This window comes from Alexandromys fortis, unplaced genomic scaffold (assembly GCF_014885135.2).
Source record: "Alexandromys fortis isolate MF-2015 unplaced genomic scaffold, M_Fortis_MF-2015_v1.1 scaffold_131, whole genome shotgun sequence".
NCBI classification, from domain to species: domain Eukaryota; kingdom Metazoa; phylum Chordata; class Mammalia; order Rodentia; family Cricetidae; genus Alexandromys; species Alexandromys fortis.
Window position 1 is genome coordinate 22,606 of NW_026068023.1, and position 24,571 is coordinate 47,176.

General features: G+C 36.9%; 1 protein-coding gene and 1 long non-coding RNA gene across 5 annotated transcripts in view; both read right to left on the reverse strand.

The window, feature by feature from the left end:
• Positions 1-14,421: 14,421 nt before the first annotated feature.
• Positions 14,422-24,571, reverse strand: part of LOC126514497 (uncharacterized) — an 85,515-nt gene continuing 75,365 nt past the window's right edge. Inside the window, exon 2 of the long non-coding RNA XR_007595590.1 lies at positions 14,422-16,161. This is a non-coding gene — a long non-coding RNA (uncharacterized lncRNA). The remainder of the gene's footprint in view (positions 16,162-24,571) is intronic.
• Dzip3 (DAZ interacting zinc finger protein 3) overlaps positions 16,270-24,571 on the reverse strand; it is a 76,102-nt gene continuing 67,800 nt past the window's right edge. Inside the window, exons 27-32 of one of the 4 annotated variants that reach the window (XM_050163437.1) lie at positions 22,347-22,472; positions 20,320-20,459; positions 18,957-19,077; positions 18,385-18,510; positions 18,198-18,299; positions 16,270-16,761 (exon numbers count right to left, since the gene is read on the reverse strand). In XM_050163437.1, the coding sequence (XP_050019394.1) occupies positions 16,651-16,761; positions 18,198-18,299; positions 18,385-18,510; positions 18,957-19,077; positions 20,320-20,459; positions 22,347-22,472 (726 nt within the window). In that variant the 3' untranslated portion in view covers positions 16,270-16,650. Of the gene's footprint in view, positions 18,300-18,384; positions 18,511-18,956; positions 19,078-20,319; positions 20,460-22,346; positions 22,473-24,571 lie in introns of all 4 variants that reach the window. The other 3 variants (XM_050163434.1, XM_050163435.1, XM_050163436.1) reach the window with 3 other exon arrangements.

Genomic DNA, 24,571 nt, shown 5'->3' on the forward strand with positions numbered 1-24,571 from the left:
CCCTCCCTCTCTCTCTCTCTCTCTCTCTCTCTCTCTCTCTCTCTCTCTCTCTCTCTCTATTTTTTCAAGACAAGAGTTTTTCTGTGTAACAGCCCTAGGTGTCCTGAAGACCAGGCTGGCCTTGAACTCTCTGAGATCCACCTGCCTCTGCCTCCCACGCTGAGATTAAGGCGTGTACTTCTACTGTAGAGCTCATAAATGATCTTTTGATGCTAAGCTAATATCAGTGATGTTTACAAGGCCAGTAAGTTACAGGACACCATCATTTGACCTTGATCTGACCCCATTCAATTACCTTAAAAAAGTAAATTACTTTGGATCTCCCAAAGATTACAAGAAAGAGTTGTGTTTCTTTCTTCCTCCCTGTATTTCTGTATTTTTTCTTTTGCTGTGATAAAACACTATGACCCAAAGTGACTTAGGAAGCTTATTTTGGCTTACAGTTCCAGAAGGATAAGAGCTCATTATGGTGGGGAGGTATGGCAGTAAGAGGGAGGAGTGGAAGTTTGAGAGATATGTTGCAAAGAGGGAGAGGGCCGCCTAGCTAGCTTACACCCGAAATAACCACACAGAAACTGTATTAATTAAAACATTGCTTGGCCATTAGCTCTAACTTCTTATTGGCTAACTCTTACATATTAGTTTAACCCATCTCCATTAATCTGTGTCTTGCCATGTGGCAGTGGTTTACTGGAAATTCTAACTGGCGTCCATCTTAGGCAGAGGATCCATGGTTTCTCTGACTGCTTTCTTCCTCCCAGAATTCAGTTCTGTCTTCTCTGCCTACCTAAGTTCTGCCCTATCAACTAGGCCAAGCAGTTTCTTCATTCATTAACCAATGAAAGCAACACACAAACAGAAGGAACTCCTACACCATAGATACACATGTGTACACTCGCAAGTCCAGTCCCCAGTACATAGTCTCCCATCAAGGCCACACTTTCTACACTCCCGAAACAGCATCACCAACTTGGGAAATCTATTTAGATGCCTGAGACTTAGAGGGACATTTCTCATTCAAGTCACCACTCTCCACACTCCCACTCCACTTTTTCTGTCTCTCTGTGATACTGATGATAATCAAACTTAGGGCCCTACACATTCAAGTCAAGTCTACTACTAGGTTATACCTCCAGCCTTGACCTGATAGTTTTGAAAGAACATAGTGTCTCTCTGATTCTCCTTTCTTCCTTCCCAGCACTTAACTTCCCCTTTTCCCTAAAGCCTTTCTAGCCTTTTACCCTGCCCCACTTCTCGAATTCTCACAGAGATTGGATAACCACTACAATGTGTTAATCATCACTTATCCTTCACATATCAAAGTCTCAGTCCTTTCTTTACAGAGCCCAGAAGTATAATGCTGATCTTTCTACATATTAAAACGTGCTAATAAGAAGAGTCAGTTACTAAAAACAAAATGAAAAGCATGTATGTGTAAAATTGCATTCAGGAACTCTGTTTTAGAATGTACCTATTGCTCTTTTACATGCATATAAAAATTGAACCTTACTACAGTAATTACAACTCTAAGATGTAATTAGTCTTTGTAAGTCCCAAGTCCTGGTCTCTGGCCTCCATCTTTGGAGGTCCTGTCCCTGTGCCTGCCAAGCCTTGACTCCTACCCTGATGAGTGTCAAGAAGAGCCTGCTAAAATCTTGACCACTCTCCCAGTCTACTTAAACTGCTTCCCCTGGAAGATCCCCTCTCCCCTTGGTGGTCATGTTTGTGGCTTGCTAAGGTTCCCACTTGGGGCCACCCAAGAGTGCAGGAATCCCATTAAACCTGGATATTTTTTAAATTTGGTTTGTTGTGATTTGGATTGATTGGGATTTTTGCATCGGCAGAGCTCTCACGTTAGGAAAAATTCCTAACAGTCTTCATTGTTAACTGGATTGGGTTTAGGATCAGTATAAAATACCTTTCTAGGTTGTCTATGATAAGGGTATTTCCAGAAAGGGTTTATTGAGAAAGAAGACCCACCCTGAACAAGGGCAGCACCATTATATTGGCTGGGATTGTGGACTGAATAAAATGGTGAGCTGAGCACATTCATCTCTCTGTGCTTCCTGTCTGTGGATGAAATGCTACCAGTCACCCCACATTTCTGCTTCCATGTCTTCTTTGCTATGATAGAATGTATCCTTCAATCTGTCAACCAAAATAAACCCTTCCGTCCCTCACTAGCTTTGTTTATTTAGTGTTTGTAATAGCAACTAGAGAAGTAATTAATTCAAGGTCAGATGAGTGTTGACGGGAGCAGGTAGAGTGCCTGGAGATTAAGCTTTGACCAGGAGAAGGAAAAGCTTTCTAAGATGATTTTAGCTAGTAATGAACTTGTGACTATTTCTGTATACTTATGTACTTTAAAAATATTATCTGCCAAAAAAAAAATAATGACATCTTGAATTTTGCAGGCAAATGGATGGAGCCAGAAAACATCATTTTGAGTGAAGTACCCAGACCCAGAAAGACAATTATCACATGTACTCATTCATACGTGGTTTTTAAACATAAAGCAAAGAAAACCAGCCTACAAATCACTATCCCAGAGAACCTAGACAACAACGAGGACTCTAAGAGAGACATACATAGATCTAATCTACATGGGAAGTAGACAAAGACAAAATCTCCTGAGTAAATTGAAAGCATGGGGACCTTGGGAGAAGGTTGAAGGAGATGGGAGAAGCAGAAAGGGAAGCAAAGAAAAATGTAGAGCTCAATAAAAAATCAATAAAAGAAAGAAAAAAATTAAAGATAATTTTCAGAAAGAAATAAAAATATTATCTTCTCACATTTGAGAGTTCCTTACCTGTCTACCATGTGTCTATATTACTTTAACATCAGACTTGACAGATCCTCGTATTTACCTGTGTGCAGAAAGGCTTGCTTCAGATACTTAGTCAAGAGGATGCTTGCTTATCTAGCAGGTGATTTCTAGCCTACCACACTGAATGAAAATTATTTATATGGTACAAATAAAACGTTTTCTTAACTTGCCCCAGCAATCAACACTGAGAAAAGTCTCTTTTCCTCTGTAAACTTATTTCCTCTTCTGTAAAATGGCAATCACTATTTCACTTTATAAATATGCTGTATGTATGGACCAAATTAGAATATCTTTGTGATGCTTAAATTTAACATACTTTATATATTTGGTTGAGCATAGTAGGGAAAAAGAGGTATGAAAACTTAATGTTTCACACAACTTCTCCGTATTCCCAAATCACCCAGTCATTTGTGGTCACCAAGGTGGTCTCTCCTGACTGTCCAAGCACTTCTGAAGTGCAGCTGTCACCACCTAGAGAGACTACATGACACCTCTCATGCTAAGCTGCAAACCACCCCAAGCCCATCCAAAGGGTTTTCCTCTTTCTTATCTGCTATGGATAATTGTTGCTTCCTGTTTTACTGCTTCTTCTTTCTAGCATCTGAACTCTCTCCTTTCGTGAACTGACCTGGTTGGAGACACTTTCGTTCATGCCCAGCTAGCTGTCTCAGGAAAGAAGGTACCAAATAATCCATTTTGAAAACATTCTTCTAAGTCTCTGTTTCTTCCCTCATCTGCCAGGAGAATCCACATCTATAATCTCTTCCCTCGGTTTCTATTTTGTTTTGTGAGTCATCCTGCTTGTGTGTGTGTGTGTGTGTGTGTGTGTGTGTGTTTAACTAAAATCGGAGGTTAGATTCCCTGAACTTTTTTCCTGTATACCAAATGTTCACCTTTGGTCTTCTATTAATTGAGGAAATAAAGAATGAAATGCAGAATTCAGGATACAACTTATGACCACATATTATATAGGAAGGCCCCAATCAAATATTTGAGTAAAAAAAATCTTATCGTTTTGAAAATGAAGTTTATGACTGAAATTATTGGGGGTAAATGTTTTCTTGTTTTGATAAGGAAACTTTTGGGAGTATAAAAGTAGAGTTCTTAAAAAATATAATTTCCTGAGCAATGAGAACAATGGGTTTACAGTGAAGCTTGTCTTACTGTTACTTGATGTGTGGCCATTTGTGAGGGTTGGTTTCCAGTTTCTGAGTCTGTTTCCTTTCTATGAATGAATCAAATAACACCTGAGTATTTTACCATGATTTTCAAGTAGCCAACATTAAAAGTAACTGTCCATCCTTACAACGCACAAGTATTTATAATAATGCTGTCAGACTCAGTTTTATGTTGCCAATGACTGCTGAAAAGTATTAAAATTCATACAATTATATTTCATTCAAGAAGCAAAGAATGAAGAGTTTCTGTCAACCAATGAGCTTTCATTGAATGTTTCTTTTCAATCTTTCTAGGTATTTTAGTATTTTCTTTGTTTCTTGAAGATATTAGGGATTGAATCTAGGACCTTGTGCACACTAGGAAGACATTTTACAACCACTGTATTTTCAATCTTCTTTCTAAGTTTTAGTTTGAGAAAGAGTCTCACTAAGTTGCCCTGGATGATCTTAAACTCAATCTGTAGCTCAGGCAGACCTTGAGAATGTGGTCCTCCAGTCTGTCTCTCAAGTAGCTATCATTAAAGAGCTAAGTCACTCCACCCATACTTCTGATACTACCTCTACAGATTCAAGGCTGGGCCCAGAATGCAGATGGCATATGCAATTGCTAAGCATTGTAGTCTTGTCTTTCCAAAGCTGCTATCACAGAGATATATTTCAAATACAGACCAGAAGGTGTTTTATGATGCAGCATAGCAGAAAGATCATTAATGTGGGAGTGTCATATATCAATCTGTTGATTTCATTGGTTAAGCATTAAAGAAACTGCTTGGCTGGCCCTGATAGGTTAAACATAGGTGGGAGGAGTAAACAGAAGAGGATGCTGGGAGGAAGAGGAAGTGAGCTCAGACTCGATGGCTCTGCTCTCTGGAGCAGAGACGCCATGCTCAGCTCTCCCAGGCAGCTCCAACCCACGATGGACGTAGGCTAGAGTCTTCCCGGTAAGCACACCTTGGGGTGCTTACACACATTACTAGAAATGGGCTAGTCCAGGTGCGAGAGTTAGCCTAGAAGAGGCTAGATAGAAATGGGTCAAGCAGTTAAATGAATACAGTTTGTGTGTTGTTATTTCGGGCATGAGCTAGCCAAGCAGCCAGGGTGTTGGGGACGCAGCCCCGCCGCTGCTCATATTTCAACAGATCATGGTTTTAGAGTTAGGCTGACTTAGCCAGGTCCAGCTCTTGGATAAGTTCCCATTGGTTCATTTCTTTGTTTGACAGCACTTTCCAACTTTCAGAATGTTTGGAAGACTAAGTAAGGCAGGTGATAGTAAGCTATACAGCAATTTTGCAACACAGAGGTGAAAAGGTACTCCCATTTCTTCTTTGTAATGCTCCCTTTAAGCCTCTCTTTGCTCTTCATCATTTAGGCTGGTGCTCAGGTATCTCCAGCAACTATGCTTCAGCATGAGATTCATGTTGGCTCTAAACTTGAATGCTGTAAGTCTTACATTTGGAAAGATCCAGCTGTAGAGTACTTTCTCCTTATATGATGCTAATTGCTTGGTCATATGGTATACAGAAATGAGAATTCAAATCTGTCATGATGAATGCCTGCATACTGAATATACACCTATTTATCACAGAATAGGAAAGACAATTTCTCCCAGAAAGAAATGGTTCTGATTTACATATATGTGACTGATGCATAATGTGGGTCTTATAAATCACTGTGTCATCGCCACCAAAAAATGCCCTCTAGCCATATTAAAAAGAACCCATGACAAGGGGCCTATCAAATTGAAAGGAAAGGCCATAAAACCATCAGTTCATTTGACATAAAACTGATATATGATGTGATAGTGCTTCAAGAAGAACCAGGGTCCCATTCATCAAACAGGCTGCTCCACACTAGGTTCTGAGCTGTGTGTTAATGAAATCGTCACAGCTGACTCAAAATGCAGATTGTGCTCACCAATCTGCAAAGGAGACACATACCAGAAAATATTCCAGTTGAAAGTGTTTCATCAGCTAATAAACTTTCCTAGGGGAAGCCCATAAAAAGATAGATGTCACAGTGCTTAATTGGATACATGTTTTCACATGTAAAACATCAGGCAAGAGATTTGATTTTGAGAAAACCAAACCTGGCTGGGGGAGTACAGGAGCTGGGGGACTCCATCTCATAGGTGGGACTTAGGATACCTTTAGCTTTACAAAGAGTCCTGAGCAATGCTGATGCCACCCATGGTTTAGTTTTTCTACTAAAAGTATTATTCCAGAACCAACAGCATTACATCAGGAACTCATTAGAAATTCAGAATCTTAGCTCTCACCATAAATACTGAATCAGAACCCAAATTTTAACAAGATGCCTGGTGATTCAATACAGTTTTAGCAATATTAGGGGTATCTCATGGGCTTGGCTCCATAACAGCATCTTTTGGGGGATCTCTGAAGTACTCTAATGCCCCAGTTTTAACATTAAATAGAACCACAGGTTTTTGTTGCTTGAATGTTTGCTCTAATCCCTCGTGATTTGAATGTGTTAGTTGGACCTTTGTCACTGTAACAAAATAACTGGTAAAAGGAGGGATTCTTTAATTTGATCCTATGGGTTTTTTTTTTGTTTTTGTTTTAGATGTTTCAGTCTATAATCCTTCCCTTCATACCCTATGAGTTCATGATGTGAGAGCATGTGTCAGATGTTCTTAACTTCCTGATAGACAAAAGACTGAAAGTGGAAAGAGAGAGAGAGAGAGAGAGAGAGAGAGAGAGAGAGAGAGAGAGAGAGAGAGAGGAGTTGGAGACTCTGGCATCTCCAAACCACAACAAATATGTAGCCAGGCTTGAGACCCACTAGCTTAGAATTTCATTTACCCTTTAAACGTGAAGCCTCTGCTGGAGTCTCCACAGCACAATGATAGGGATGGGTACAGTGAAGTAATGGGCTTTAAACAGCAGCAGACAGAAGAGTCCTATTATATTCTTTCATGTCAGTGATAGGGTTATGGTATCAAGTGTTGTAGCTCATGAACAGATGGGGGTCTTTTGAATGAAAAGTACAGGCACCTAAAGCAGATTATAGCATCCACTCCTTTCTTCCTCATTTCTTTTTTCATCCTTCTTTTCCTCCACTCCTTTTTTACCTCTCCCCCTCTCCAAGACATGCCACCATCTAGCATCCTTAACAGGAATAAAGCGATATAGGTGCCATGCCAAATTGTGAGCTGAACAAATACTACTTAGAAGTTATTGTCTTGAGTATTGCATTGCAGTAATGCAAGGCTGACCCACACACAGTGTTAAATTATACTTAACATCCCTTCAAGACAATCATGTCAGGTTGGAATTGCTAAAATGATAGAACTGGGCCTACTAACGGTTATGTAGGTGGCAATCAGTGTTCCTGAACAAAAGAGCTAATGTAGTCTTCTGACCCTCACACGTGCAAATGGTTGCTGCTCTCTCCTAAGATATTTGCTCATGACCCTTTTGAAAATTTCTATCTCTAAAAATATTTATATTAAAATTTACAACAGCAAAATTAGTTATGAAGCAACAAAAATAATTTTATGGTTGGGGGGGTCACTACAACATGATGTATAAGAGGTTGCAACATTAGGAAGGTTGAGAGCCACTGTTCTAAGAGTTGCCAGATTTCTTTAAAAAGAGGGAACATGGGTTCAGGAATGACAGATGAGTCAAGGGACACTGCCAAGGTCATTCTATGAATATTATCAGAATAAGATGTGGGGAAAGCCCTAAACGCAAAGCTTTTGCAAGATTAGATGAGGATAAAAGTAGGAATCTGGATCCAGCCAATGGGTAGTGATCGAGAATGGGCTTTGCCTTTGCATCTTTGTTCCATGTCGAGTAGCACAACACTGGACTGTAATCACCTTGTTTCTAAGCAAATCGAGTCCTTTTTCAAGTGACATACAGTAAGAGGCACATAAAGTTTATAATTTGGTAAGAGTTCATTGTTTGAGACATGGTCTGTTTTCTTGATTGGAATTCAACTCACTATGTTGACTTTGAATTCACAGAGATCCTCCTACCTCTGCTAAGTGTTATGATGAAAGGTGTGCACTACTACACCCAACACTTAAGTTTTGGTGCACATATATATATATATATATATTAAACTAATAACACATATATATATATATTAAACTATTATCACAGTATGAGCACATTTTCAGCTCTCTAGTTTTCTGTTTCTTTACAACTAATTTCTGCCCTTCCTTATTCTCAATCCACTGATGTGTTGTACTTCTTAGAATTTTATTCCTTGGTATCATGAAGCATACTCATGTTTTCAATATGATTGTAACTCATTCAAATTTTTGCATGTAGAAAAGCTCACTCTTCTTTTTTTTTTATTGGTTATACAGTTGACTGGAGAGAAATGTGTACAATATCCAAACTGGAAATGGGCACTCTTACTCTGAACATCCATGTACAACCTTTTGTGGCCACATTTTTCATTTCTCTAAAAGTGCAACGGGAGATAAACATTTATTTCTAAAGAAAATATATATAGTGACATGTTAAATTGCCCACAGCAGCAAATGCATAACTTATTCTCTTTGCTTCATTGTGCTTTGGGACCATTATAAAAATTGAAGGGCTGTAGTAACCCTCTGTGGAGCAAGCATTCATACCACCTATTCCGTAGCACAATAACACATGTTCACTTCCTGACTGTGCTACACTTGGCAATTTCTACAGTATTTTAAAACTTTCCCATTGTTACACTTGTAATAGTATCTGTTTGGTGTTTTTTTCCTCTTTTTTTTATACAATTACCATGTATAAAAGAATTTAGGGCACCCTGATTTGCTCATCACTATAATGAAGGTTGAGTATGAATCAAGCATGTTTACCCAATCAAGCCTTGCTGATTTCTGGTTTATCTTCACCTCCTTTGTTGTTCTATTATTTCTGGGTCATTGGTACATAGGTTCTGGATATCTTATTAGCCTTAAAGTCCCATTTATTGTTGGCTCCCCAGTCTTCTTCATAAAATATGTAGTTGCTTCATTTTCAACATCCCAGTGTGAACCTCAAATACACCCTTATCTTCAGGCACAAAGCAGCGTTAAGAAGAGTTTATCTTGGTGCAGATGCGTACTTCCATGACTTTTGAAGTAATAGTAATTTAACTTCTCTTTAATGCCTCCATCAGGTATATTAAATATTTGCTGTTTTATTATGTTTTTCTAAGTCAAAGTATTATTGAATCAGTTTCTCCATTAAATAACAGAAATATAAGTATTTATTTATTCTATAAAACTGTATTTTAAATGTTTCAAAGTTTTAAATTATTACTATGCCTTGAGTGTCAGTGATAAGTGTGGAAAATTCTGTGTGGATTTCTACAATCACTGAAAGGGTCACTCTAGTGAGCAATTGTTTCCAGCCATTGTACTAGTCTAAAATGACTATTCTATGTAAGTTCCATTTAAATCTGTTTTCCATGAGGTTGACTGGCACAGACTGTAAGGCCTATTTAAGCACGTGCAATCTTGTGATTTATGTGGCACAGAATGCATGCTGTGAATTATCCCTAAGAGCTGAGATCCTTGTTCTCAGGTTCATCAGTTCAAGAACCATGTGTAAAATATCACTCAGGTATGCTGCTGATGTGACCAGTATGCCTTTGATGGGTAAAGAGAAGAGGGAGGCAGAAGGCAGATGTGAGGCTTCGCCCTTAGGGAACACACTGCCATGCTTGGTGGTATACAACTGTAATCTCAGCCACAAAGGAAGCAAGAGAATCAATCACTAAGCCTATGAATTCAAGACCAGCCTGAGCCAGGCAACAAGGTATTGTCTCAACCCAAAACAACAAGCAAACAAAAACAAAACAAAGAACCTGAAGGACAACATCAGGAGACTTGTTAACACAGGAAATAGGAAATCCACAGGGATCCAAACCCTAGACAAAAAACTACAGGCAACTGTGGAAGGCTGAGTAGGAAATACAGTCGTCTTCAGGTAAGAGCCTTCCAACTGGTTACCTCATACCAGGTGGGCCTGAAAACTATTAAGTGCAAGTAATATCATGTGATTGAACCTGCTGTATTTATTATATATTCACGAAAGTGTGTGTGAGTACAAACACATTTAAAAAGAATTAAAGAAAAAGAGACCCTAAATTTGAGGGAGAGGGAATATATGGGTTGGGTGTAATAAAGAGAATGGAGAAAATGATGTAATTATATCTTAACTTAAACAAATTTAACAAATAAATTATATATATACATCGCTAACAAATGATGGCCTTAAACTTCCATTTATCTTTTTATTGTAATGATCTGATAATACTGTAAATGTGATTATAATTTATTAAATAGTTCAGGTTTCTTAAATAAAATGAAAACACTTCACCTTCAGTTGCTGAGGTATGGCTTTGTCTCATGCCCTTGGGGTTGAAAGGAATTCTTCCTTGAATTAAAATAATGTAAACATATCTTTATTGCTTAGAAACAGCTCTTAGAGAAAACTACAGGTCCCTAGCACCAGCTTCTTCAACATTGCTATTTCCTCTGAGTGGACAGAGCACATTTAACTATGCTACTAAAACCACAGCAGTGGCTGTTAAACTTCATGGCCCTAAAAAAAGGATGTGACCTCTGAGACCTGTTTTAAACAACTACCAACATGGCATTAGAAATTTAAAAGGTAAAACACATGCCCTTATCCTTTTAAAACACTGACCAGGAATCATCAACCTTGATGTTAAAATATGCATGTCTGACTTTATTCTCAAGTGAGATACTGTCACCTTGTAAGACTATCCTAATCTTGTTTTGTTTCTATCTTGACTGAAAAAATAACTTCATAACTCCTAAGTATTCAGCTTCCTCAGTTTCCTTTTTTTTCTATTTCTTTCTCCCACAATTCATTCCTTCTTTCTTTTGTCCTCTTTTCCTATCCTCTCCTTCCTTCTTCCTATACCTGCTCCACTTCCTCTGTCAAAAAGCAGGCATAATATGGAGAGAATAACACTGATCGTGGTGGAAAATTATAGCTTGGAGTCATGACTCTATTTATGAGCTGTGTGACCTCAGCAAATCAGTGTCCTTGACATCTAAATCAACAATTTTCAACCTGTGGGTTGTGATGCCTTTGGCAAACCTCTATCAACAAAAATATTTAATTATGATTCATAACAGTAGTAAAATTACAGTTATGAAGTAGCACTGAAATAATTTTATGGTTGGGGGTCACTACAACAAAAGCAAGTTGTATTTAAGGGTCACGGCATTGGGAAGGTTGAGAAACACTGATCTAAAGGAAGAGTAATAACTTCTACAATGGCAGGAAAAATAAGCAAAGCAAAATGATACAAATATATGAAAATGTCACAATGAAACACATCACTGCGTACTTTATCACTGCTGACTGTTCACAGCCTTATGAGGTAGTATCCAGGTACACTACAGTTCATGTAGTTCAAATACATCAAACAAAGATAATAAGGGTGAGACAGTATTTGGAGTTTTGTAAACTTAGAAGTAGTACTAGTGGCTATACTCTCTGGCCTCTTCAACTTATCAAGGGTAGATCAATAAAAAAATACATTCTGCCATCAAAAGTAAATTTAAACAGGTTAAATAAGTCACATGAAGTTTGCTATTTTGGGAGAGAAAACAAATAAATGCTCCTTTAATATGATAGCTCTCAGGCAGGTGGTTGTTTTGTTGTTGATATATTCTAGAAAACGAGGCAACTGAGAAGTTAGGAAAATTTTTACTTATTACACCATGTTTCTGGGAATTAAAAAAAAATCTAAATTTATGGGGCTAGAGAGAAAGCTCAATAGTTGGATGTACTTATTGTTTTTGCAGAAGACCAACGTTCCATTCACTACACCCACATAGTGGGCCACAACCACCTATAAATCCAGTTTCACAGGATCCGACACCCTTCTCTGACACATAGAGCCACTCAGATGGTACACATACATGCACACACATACACATAAAAATATTAAAAAAATTCAAACCTAGACTTACTCAAGAAAACCAAACTCTACTATTCCAATAGCTTCCAAAATGTGCACTAAACCACCCATCTATAATATTCACTAATGTGGCATATTCCCAGACCGCTGCTTGGAATATGCATTTATATAAATACGCTACCACGATGGCAGTCTAGGACTGGCTCTGACAACCTGCACCTTCTAGTCTATACAACTAGTACCTACGCAAGAAAATCATGCTTATTTATTGTTTTTATCTGGCTATTGTTTTTATTTGGCTATAAACCAAAGTAGTACACTAAGCTTTTCCAATTATATAATTCATATCTGAAAGGCAAATACATTATTTAGGAATATCTTAAAAATGTAATGGCATACTTGACAAATTTAAAAGCCAAATATGCCTTCCTGAACCACAGAATTTAACTCTCATTTTTTAAACTGTAAAAGACTAAGGAAAAAAAAGTAGTATTAATAATTAAGTCAAGATAATTTTCAATAACTGGAATCATCTTAAACAACAGGGAGAAGTCAAACTCTTGCCACCATGTCATATCGCTATATCACTACCATATCTTTATATTTTATACACCAATAATGTAGCCGTAGTAGAATACGGTCAGCATACTGGGTTTATCCCGTTTAATTGGAAGAGAACTACTTAAGAAGTATTAAGTGCTACTTTTGTTATGTACAAAGTAAATCCAAAAATGGATGCAGATGTCAACTAGTAGATACACCAATTGGGGACCACCTGTAATACAATCCCAGCAAATGCTACTATATCCCATTTGTAACTGTCACCTTAAACAAATTATTTCCCCCTTATCAGAGTCTTGAGATTCATCATCTGTAAATAAATCATAGTAATATATACTACATATATATCAAACAAAGTACCAAACACACCTGAAGGTATCCTATAAAAGCTGTAAAATAGTATATGCATAAAAAATTAACAGAAAGGCATAGAGCACAAGGCAGAAGCTGTAGTAGATTATTAGATACTTTCAGATATTTTATTACTTTTAAAATGGTATGTTTATGTATATACATACGGAGGTGAGTGCACTTGTGCACATGTCCAGAGGTCAAAAGAAGGCTCTAGGTCTCATGTTCTCCCTCTCCCCACCATATTCCCTTGAGATAAGATCTCCACTGGGTAGGCTAGCTTGTCAGCAAGCTCCTAGCATCTTTCTGTCTCCACCTTCTTGTTAGAGTATGTAAAGGCATGCCAGATTATTTTTTGAGGGTGTCTGGGTTTGAACTCAGGACCTCATGCTTGGGTAGTAAGCCCAAAATATTTTTGATACAAATCCTGCCATGCTAGGAGCTTGTTGGTCATTAGCTGGTTTCCTGCGCATGGTAAAATCATTCCTCAGAAGAAAGCATGGCAGTGAACACAACTGTATATCAACAATTTTATAGCTCCATTACCTTCACATCTGTAGAACTAGACATGACTTTGTGGGGTATTAAACTTCTACATTCTCACTATATACCAGTGATTGTGTTAAGTCTTCTGGCTCCTTACTTGAAGCCAAGAATGACTTATGCACTCACAAGCCACACTGCACGTGAGATCAGAGGACAAGCTGCAGGACTAGTAGTTCTTTCCTTTCCAGGGATAGAACTCAAGGCATCAGGCTTTGCAACAAACACTCATCACCACTATCACTCTAGCACAGGAGCCAGAAAAGGAGACACGTGGCAGAGTATCAGGACCCATCAGTACCAGGAGGCTTACCTACTACACAGCCACATGGCTTTGGGCAAGAAACACCTGCCAGAGACAGATAAGAAACTCAATGAATCCCCAACTTCTGTATTCTAAGACCCCAAGACATCCTTGGCATTTCAAAAGATGAGATGACTAACAACTTAGATATTTTCCTGTTATTTTCTCAAAACAGAAGAAAGATTTTAGTACAACTCAACAGAGATAGGCATTTGAAATAAAAATATTTTTGTATACATTTAAGATGAATACATAAAAAACAGTTGTTCAATTCAGAAATACATTTATTTTCCACTGAAAATGAAATTACAATTATAAACATGAACTAATAAACAAATTGTAAGCATGACTTGTCTTACAAGGTAATCAATCTGCTACATTACTGATGATTGAATGTCCCATAAGTTCTAGATACTGAAACTCCAACACAGTATTAGTACTTTATATATGGACAAATGGCATACTTAAAAAATATTCTTCCCTCTTTCCTCCCTCCCTCCCTCCCTCCCTCCCTCCCTCCCTCCCTCCCTCCCTTTCTCTCCATGCATCTGAGTGTAGTGTGTGTGTGTGTGCACACACAAGCCACACTGTACATGTGGAGGTCAGAGGAAAACTGGAAGGACTGGCAGTTCTTCTTTTCACCATGTGCATCCCAGGAACAGAACTCAGGTCATCAGGCTTGGCAACGGGCAGCCTTCACCTGGTGAATCACCTCATCCACACAAAAGCTGACATTTAAAAAATATTTTTCTTCACATCTTTCAGTTTATTTTCGAAATAGGAAAAGAAGTTTAGCATACAATTACAGGAATAGAATTTTTAAATAGAGATTCACAGTAACTTCAAAATATATTTACACTGAAATACACACAAAAAATAGTTGCTGAGTCAAAAAAAACCTTTTCCTATCAAAATTAATGAAATTGAGATTATGAATATGAGCCAAGGATAAGTGTCTCACAAGGGAACTATGGATTAAGTTTGAAAGTACAGGCATGTACACCACTTACAGCATTCACACTACTTTAAAATAGGCTTTGTTGTCTAGGAATGGAAACTCTCAGTGACAAGCTTCAGACAGGCAATTGGTCTACCGGATATGAACTTTGTTGCAAGCAGCAGCAAGTACATATAAACGATGTCTTCTCTTTCCCACAACAGTTACATGAAAGTGTTGTGCCCAGATTATGACCCCCAGAGAGAGACCACACAGAGAGGCCCAGACTGTAATAAGCAAGGTTTAATCAGCACAATACAAACATGTTTGGATCTCATCTCCAGCTTGTATCTCCTCTGTGGGGTAGGCTTTTAAAGGTATAACTACAAAGAGGCTTTGAGAAGGTGCTTTGGCAAGGGTGCAAGGACTTTTGCTCCTTCCCATCCTGCTAAGTCAGCTTTCTCCTTGTTTTTAGAGCAAGGCCATTCCTGAGTCAGGCCATCTTTATCAGCCTGTACCAGGTAGCTGACTGGCTGGGCTAAGTGACCTTGTGCTCGGAATCTCTCGGGTGGGAGAGGGGAAGGCCACTATCTTCCTGGGAAAACATTCTGCTAGGAAATTCTAGTCCCTTTGAGAATAAGGGGTGAGGGTTCCACAAAAGTAGACATCCTTAAAGTAGGAAAAAAAAGTCTTTACAAAATGCAAATGATTAAGAGCCAAGGAATATGTTTACAAAGTAATGTAAGATCTCAGTTATCTCAGTAAATGACTTAACTTGCATTATCTGGCTCCTTTACTAGCTCTTGGTTTCTAATTCTAACTTCATTCTGTATTTGTGGCACTAAATATTGGGGATATAGGCATCTTGTGGTGTGATATTAAGAACTAGCTTTTGAGGGAAATACAAATCTTTTTTTTTTTTTTTTTTTGATTTTCGAGACAGGGTTTCTCTGTAGTTTTTGGTGCCTGTCCTGGAACTAGCTCTTGTAGACCAGGCTGGCCTCGAACTCGCAGAGATCCGCCTGCCTCTGCCTCCCCAGTGCTGGGATTAAAGGCGTGTGCCACCACTGCCCGGCTTGGAAATACAAATCAGTTGTAGTTTTTATAGTGTAATTATTGTGAGATTTCATGGCACAAACAAGTTAACAAACTGGTCCTGTCATGTCTGAAACAATCATCTATCACAGGCTATTATGAACCATTGCATGGTCACCAGTGTCAAGGAATCCATAATCTCATCAAAGGTAGTTATTTCAGAAGATAGAAAGAACAATTGAGATAGAAATATAACTTATAATAGTTATATTTTTAACCTCGAGCTTTCAAAGTTAAAAAGAAAACTAAAATCTATAGAATGTTTCTTGCTTTTTCTCCTAAACTTATTTCAGGAAATTAAAATGTACCATATTTGAAAGAAAATAAAGAAAAACAGAGTAAGAAGAAAAAAAAACTGAGACCCCAAGAACAATGGCAATGGGTTTTTGATCCTACTGCACCTATTGGTTTTGTGGGAGCCTAGGCAGTTTGGATGCTCACCTTATTAGACCTGGATGGAGGTGGGTGGTCCTTGGACTTCCCACAGGGCAGGGAACCCTGATTGCTCTTTGGACTGAAGAGGGAGGGAAAATAGATAGGGGGAGGGGGAGGAAAAGGGGAGACGGCGGTGGGTAAGAGACAGAAATCTTTAATTAATTAATAAAGAAATAAATAAATTAAAAAAAGAAAAAAAGACAGGATATTTTAAGAAATATAGTATTAGTCATCTGTACAGGTCTTGTGTTTACAGATGGAAAATGTTATGAAGAGCCATAAAATGCAACTATCAAATCCCACCTTCTTTAAGTCCCTTCCATTTAATTTACAAGTGCTTTAGATCTGTCTTAATCTCCGGCTCAGCTCTGGTGTGATTAGCTGGTCTATTAGCATGAAGCCAAGGGACATGTTGCATATTACTATTCCAACAATTATCTCATTAAAAGGCTGAATTAAATTCCAATGTCTAAAACTGATCTTAGGTATAGCTACCTGCTTTGCATCAGATCTTGGTTAACTGCCTGTTGGGGTGGCCAGGGAATTCTTCTGGTAGCAAAATATGGAGTCTGCAGTTGGGGCATGTCCCCTGTTGTATCAACCATGGTCTAATGCACTAAGGAGCAAAATGATTAAGTCAGAGTTTCGAATTTAGCCTAGCAAAGGCAGCTTCCACTCTACACATCAGTCACCAACCAACATGCCTTCTCCTCTGATGGTTCTGAAAGCCAAGCCATCTGCTACAACTATGGTTTGCTAAGCTATCCATGGCAATGGCAGAGTATTTTTAAGCCAGTCTATTTGGCTCAAATTTGGTTTTCCCCTATTTTAAAAAATGACTAAGAGTTCTACAAGGATATTGGAGAAGCTTGCTGTTTACTCTTTGGTTGATTTTATTTACATTTTTTTCACTTATAATTAACTAAATAAATAACAACTAGGCATATGAAAATTACCAATTCCTTGATGGGGCTCTAAAGCTGAACCCCCCTGGAAGAACAGTCAGATTGTTTTCTGCAGTGAAACAGTAATCCTGAACTGTGAAGTATTTGTTATATTTTGGTATGTATTGACTCTAAAACTAGGTATTTTTGATGTTTGAATAATGGAGAGGCAAATCAGATAACAGGATTAAAAGTGTAGGGACTATATTTGATGTCTAATAACTAACCTTGAAGAGTAAACTGAATGAATTATATATTTCCTTTTCACTGGGCAATGCAAGTAAGTTTTGACAAACATTCTTATTGTAAAATATTCACACATTAACCTTTCAAAATGGAAAAACTGGGTGGCTAAGTGTCATTTTGGAGACTTTATGGGATTAACAATTTTTCAAACCTCTTCAGATCAAAGCAGACAACACACATAATTTTGTACCACATATTTTATCTTTATAACATGGTTGGAAAAATCAGGCAATTGTTTACTTCTCCGAGAAAAACACTTCTTGTCTAAGATTATCTTTTCTGTTGTTGAATCACATTTTTCCCCAGAGGATTTGGACCATACATTGTAATCAGTAACAGTTACACAGCAGCAACACCAGGAGTTAATCCATATACATAGCAAGAACACAAAAGATATGTCGGCCTCACATTTTTCTAACATTAATCCAGGTCTCAGAGTCTTCAAACATAAACACAAGAGGTTAGATTACTAAAACAAGTCAGTTTTAAAATGCGAGGGGCCATTATTACATATGGATAATAGACACTGTAGAATTTACAGTAAGGTAAAATGTCACTTCCTTGTTACTAGTCCTGTCTCTCAATTGCTTTATCAATGAATATTTCTCCTAGTTTGCTCAAGGGAACTGTATACTGTATACCATTTAAATCTCCAGGCTGTCCTCCTGAAAACAGTAGTACAGCCATGACTGCATACAGTGAGAGATGTAAACGTTCTGTATGGCACTCAGAGAAGGAAGTGCAGTGATGGCCAGTGGGGCTGTGAAATGAGACTGGATGCTGATACACCTTGTAAGCAAGGCAGTAAGCTTGCTTAGCTGACTAATGCTAAAATATTAACAGGACAAGCTTAATTGTTTACCTGAGAGTGGGATTTGTGAGCACAAGGTAAAACAGAAAAGTTTTCTGGAGACAAATTTTCATGACAGATTACACAGGGCTCCTCTTCTTCCTCTTCATTATCCTAGCCAAAAATAGATATGATAAAATTTAGGCTTTTTTCCCCTCTCAGATCTAAATGTGCTTTTAGTGAACAAGATCTGTCTCACCAAGTCCTTGTCTCCTTCCCATGTGGTAGAACCTTGTGGTGACTTGGGGGTCTGGGGAGCACTAGGCTGCGATGAAGTGTGGCTGGGTGATGAACTATTACCATCTGGAGCAGATTTTCCTTCACTCTAAAAATAATGTTTATTTTTAAAAATTATCCTAAAACAGTATCAACTGACAGACTGAATAAAATAAAATGTAGCAAAAATTACCAAAAGGATAAATAATACTCATGATAAATCTTGAAATAAAGTGTTGGTAACATTTGTTAGAGTTACATAAAGCATTAGTTTAAATAAAATAAATCTTTGAAAAAAATTAGAAAAAAGAAACTTGCATTCAGAATTGTTCAAAGCAGTCTTTAGAAAATTCAAAGGGGATCAGTTTTATTCTACTCTGATCTAAAACAATCCCATGTCATCTGTAAGTTGAACATGTAGGATTATTTACTGTTAATGAATGATGTCCTATGATTATGTTATTGATTCTTGACTCTCTAAACATGTTATGGCACTATTACAGAAACAAGAATAGAGAATTAAAGTTAGTTGCTTTATTGCTTTGTTTGATTTACCTCAGATTTCTTGGGCTCAATCATTTGAGAAATCTTATAAACAATTTCATCAAATGTAAGTCGAGACACAGACTTCCCATGAGAATCCTTGAGCTGCTGTAAGAGATCTGTAAGCTCCTTCCTGGAGGAGATGAAGAATAGAGAAGGTTGGTGTTCCCTGCTCCGCAGAGGAAGTGCCCTCAAAGGTGAGACTGAAAATCCTGCTCATATGACAGTCAGCAGACAGACTCAACTCAGTAGTTTGGAATCTAAAAAATGTTACCTGCATGCATTTGAAACCATAATAAAAACTACTAATTGTGTCCAAAAGCTATATTTAATGTGTTTACCAGTGAAAGTTAACTATGCTTATGAAAGTACTCACTATGTGAAAACTGAGTTGATTCATTTACATATTAAGAACTTTATATCTCAAATTTCATTCAGGACTAAACTATTCCTTTTTAGTAACAATTTTAAAAATAACTATTTGAATAGTAACTTTTGCTATTATTTTCTCAGTTTTGTAGTATTTAAATGTTTTACCTTCATAAAACTCAGAGAAAAAATAGATTAAATAAAAAAGTAAAGAAAGCAAAAGATACATTCATTGCATGATAAAATAATTAACTTCTAATTATTTTAATCAGTATTTGCCTTTTTAATCCTCCACTGCCACTTATACTTATAATAGGATGATTTTTCTTTCTTTTGGTTTATGATTTATTAATTTTATAATTATCTATAACTATATAATTATATTTTTCTATTTATAATTATGAAATTTATTAAAATCATACCCTAATTAGATAACAGGGTATGATTCTTTCAAATGAAAATACAAAGTAAAATTAGACTTATTTCCACACATACAAGAGCAGAGATTTTAGAATTAACTTTTCTTCTCCTAAAGTCAGACAGTGAAAGCCAAAACAATTGTGATATCTTATACTGAACTGTGTTCACTCACAAATAAATCATAGGAACCTCAATAAAATAAAAAAATAAATTGAAACCTGATGACATTGGGCTCAGCATACAATTAATTGAAAATTTGATAACTTTTTATTACGGTAATTATTATAGCTGGAAGCATTCAAATTGGGTAAGTTTATAGCTACTACTTCAAGCAAATGAGTAAAAATAAATTTAAGCACTTATCTTCTCATGCCTTAAGACTAATAAAAAATTAAGTTTACCTAGCATTTCTGTTGAGCACTATGCTTTCTTAGTCAATTTTATTTTACTAAGACCATGGTAAAAAAAATAGTTGTACTTATGGGTATATGTTAAGTGTTTCATTTCTACAATTAGGGCTATGAAAATTGTAAAACAACAACAACAACAAAAAACAAGTGTAACCACTAAGGAAAAGTCAAAGTACCTTGTTTGCTGTGGAAAAGCCATTCTCAGTCTGTCTGTAATCCTCTCCCAGTTTATCATGAGAGGTTCACTGCACAGACTTGCACTGGGTGACACAGTATCAGCTATAGGCGTTGGCATAGCCCAGGTTATACCAGGCATCTGTAAAGGGGAGAGATATAACCATCAGCTTCAGTAAGTAGGTAACACCACATGTCAACATAACACTTTGATGCCTCAGAAGAAAAGCAGAATGAAGACTCGTATCAACATTCTCTTCTTAGAGCTTTTTTCTCAACAGATACAGTATTTCTAACTTGTTGTTACCTATTTTAAAAGCAGGTTGTTTGCCCTGTAATTACCAGCAAATATAGAAACAGAGTGCATTGTTGAGTTTTTATAAAATAATAGTGAAAAACCGAAAACTACATAAAATATGCCAACACAGGATTAAGAAATTATAGCAAATCAATCAAGTTTTTACAAATAGATGTATATGTCTGGGCATAAGAGATACCCATGGAATATATTTAGGATTTTTAAAAATTAGTTTATAGCATAATTTATAGTATGACTCCTTTAATATTAAAATGTTTAATAACTGCATGCATATAAACACAAAAAAGCATCTGTAAGTTATATAATAATCTACAAATGGTTATTTTTTTCTAGAAATTCAACAAGATAATTTTACTTTCAACTGTCTATATTTCTCTATCATCTATATTTTTCCAACTATTAAATATACTTCTATTATTAGAAAAATAACAAAGATAAAATTTTAAGTTCTAAATAAAGATGATGATAGTAATAGAAGTGTTTTTGCTAAAAGGCTCAAAAATATCACAGACAATGACAGTGTGGAAAGTACAATATATCTAATGGACCTATGACACCAACAATTTTTGTGTGTATTTTATGGACGTTCTTAGAAACATCAAGTGAATTAATATCATCAAGAAAATTTTTAGAGCACTAATTGAGTTACTAAAGCAATTAAACCATGACAACGTTTATTGAAACCTATGAGTCACCATGAAAAGTAAGCAACAACTAGCAGTAGTTGGTCTCTAACATGATCTGCCTCAGTCTCTAGCTTCCATCAGGAACCTGAAGATAATCTTATTAGGAGGCTAAAAGATTTCAATGTTTTCAATAAAATTCTACTCTGGTCATTACAGAATAACAGCAAGCAGATTGCATAAGCACCACAGTTAATATAGTGACAAAATGTATGGTACTTATTTAAAATGTTGAGACTTATACACATATTTTTGTAGACAGTGAGCATAGACATAAATGAATCCATCTAACTACAAATTTCAAAAAGATTGAGAGCAAGATAGAAGAACTATATATTCATATGTGGAAATACAAACAGACATACACACACACACACACACACACACAAGTGTTTGAGTTCCTTTATGAGAAAGTCAGAAATAGAAATTTTTTTCCCTAATTATATCTGACATTATTCGTTCTGGAATTTTGTTGTTGTTCTTTTTGTTTTTCTTAAAGTTTAGTCAAGACAACAAAAAATAATTCTAGCCATTCTAAATGTCTTTATTCTTTCTTCTGGTTTGAATAAAACTTATCTGACTAGCTACCATTAGGAAGATTGAAAACTTTAGGGTTTTTGTTCCAAGCTGATGTTACTCATTTTATTGGTTACAGACACAGTAGAACCACTCTGGGTGTGTATATAAGCTTAGTAGCTACATAGTTCACTGTGATTTGTCCCCTTTGCTTTTCTACACAATAGCTATGTCAAAAATAAAAATGCCAATCTATCTCACAGTTTTATTTGTTAGAGAAGTAAAACTGCAATTCCAAGGACTTGAAAGTATAAAAATACAAATTTTGTATTTAAAAACCAGGCGAATGTTATGTAAAACAGGTATTCATTCATTCATCTTTTAATTATCATCATTACCAGCATTACCAAATTATCCTGACAAACAAATGAAGACAAAAGTTTTATTCAGGAATCCCATTACATAGTTATAAAAAACTAGTTAATATTATTTCATCAGGAAAGCCACTTACCAGGGGCGGTCTAGGCTGTACAGCTGCAGAAATAACTCCAGGGCAAACTGCAGGCATTTGAGGAACAGTAAGTATGGGTCTAAAGAAAGAGTCCTTCACAATGGGTCTTCCTAAGAACTGCTGTATCTAGCATATAAAAAAATTAAATAAAATAAAACTCTGCACATATATAGAGTTGTTTTTATTTTGGTATGGACAATGCTTTAAAATCAGAACAATGTAGGGGTAAAACACTGATTGGAAATTCAGATACGAAGTATATTGGAAGCAATGAATATATAAAAATCCTATTTAAATCTATGAAAATTTAAATGAGCAAAGGAAAAAGATTGAATAGAAAGAACAATAATAAAAAGAATAGAAAATTAAGAGTTTATCATGACCTTCTCTGTACCTGGTTGGATAACTCTGGATGCCAAAATCTTAGAATATAAAATAAGAGGCTTAGACGAAACGATCTTTAAGATTTACCCACAGAAGCTAAGTAACAAGATGAACCCCAAGAGAAACATATAAAGATCCCCTTGGGAATGGGAAATAGATCTCCTGACAAAACTGGGAGCATGGGGGTGGGGGAGAAGAGTGGGTGAAAGGGGAGGAGGAGCAGAGAAGGGGAGGGGGAGAAAACTTGAAAGAACGGAATAGACACGATGGGGGAAGGACAGAGACGGAGAGAAAGAAAAGAGATATTTTGATTGAGGGAGCCATTATGGGGCTAGCAAGAAACCTGACACTAGAGAAATTCCCAGGAATCCACAAAGATGACCCCACCTAAGACCCTAAGCAATAGAGGAGAGGGTGCCCAAACTGGCCTTGCCCTATAGACATATTGATAACTCTTAAATGTCACCACAGAACCTTCATCCAGCAACTGATAGAAACGGGCAGAGACCCACAGCAGAGCACTTGGCTGAGCTTCCAAAGTCCAGTTGAAAAGTGGGAGGAGTGAGAATATGAGTAAAGAAGACAATGATGAGGACACCAACTGAAACCTGAGCTAATGGGAGCTCAACCACTCCAGCCAGACAGGGAAGGAACCAGCATAGGACAAAGCTAGATCTGTTGAATTTGGGTGACAGGTATGGCTGGGGTAGACTGCAGGGCCACTGGCAGTGGCATCAGGATTTGTCCCTGATGTTTGTACTGGCTTTTTGGAAACCATTCTCTCTGGATGTATACCTTGCTCAGCATGGATATAGTGGGGAGGGCCTTACCCTCTCCTGAAGAGTTCATGGTGGGTAGGGTAGAGTGAAAGGTGGAGGGAATGGGAGAAAAGGAAGGAGTAGGAACTGGGACTGGTATGTAAAATGAAAAAGAAAATAGTTTGTTTCCTTTTTAAAAAATAAAGTGGGGAAAAAGAACCACACTCAGATCTAATAATATAAAACCCTCAAAGGTATAATATGAATGTACAAAGATATAATATCTATAAATCTCAAAGGTCTCAGTGAATGCTGTACATGTTGAGAAACAATACTCAATAATTTCATTTAAAAATCCTCAAAATTATCCACAGAAAATATATCTGTAAAGAAGCTGCCATTTGATGGAATCCGGACTTTAGTTTTAAAGACAATAGAAGAATGAAGTAGGACTCATAACAAGGGATACTCCATCACAGAGGTCCCTTTAGGGTGTGCTTGTATTTCCAAAAAGGTCTTGGCAATTGTTAGTTGGAGAGAAACTTTGGTTTTTTTTTTTTTTTTTCTTTTTTTGAGTATAGAAGGGGACAGGTTTAGGGAGCTTTTGCAGTGTGCTAGGTCTAACATGATCATAAATCAGAACAATAATAATTTGCTAAAGTAGAAAAAGAACATTAAATCTATCAATGTAATTCACCATATAAATAAACTGAAAGAAAAAAAACATATGATCATTTCATTAGATGCTGAAAAAGCATTCGACAAAATTCAACACCCCTTTATGATAAAGGTATTGGAGATACTAGGGATACAAGGGTCATACTTAAATATTATAAAAGCTATTTACAGCAAGCCGACAGCTAACATTAAATTAAACGGAGAAAAACTCAAAGCCATCCCACTAAAATCAGGAACAAGACAAGGATGTCCACTCTCTCCATACCTCTTCAATATAGTGCTTGAAGTTCTAGCAATAGCAATAAGACAACATAAGGGGATCAAGGGGATTCGTATTGGAAAGGAAGAAGTTAAGCTTTCGTTATTTGCAGATGACATGATAGTATACATAAGCGACCCCAAAAA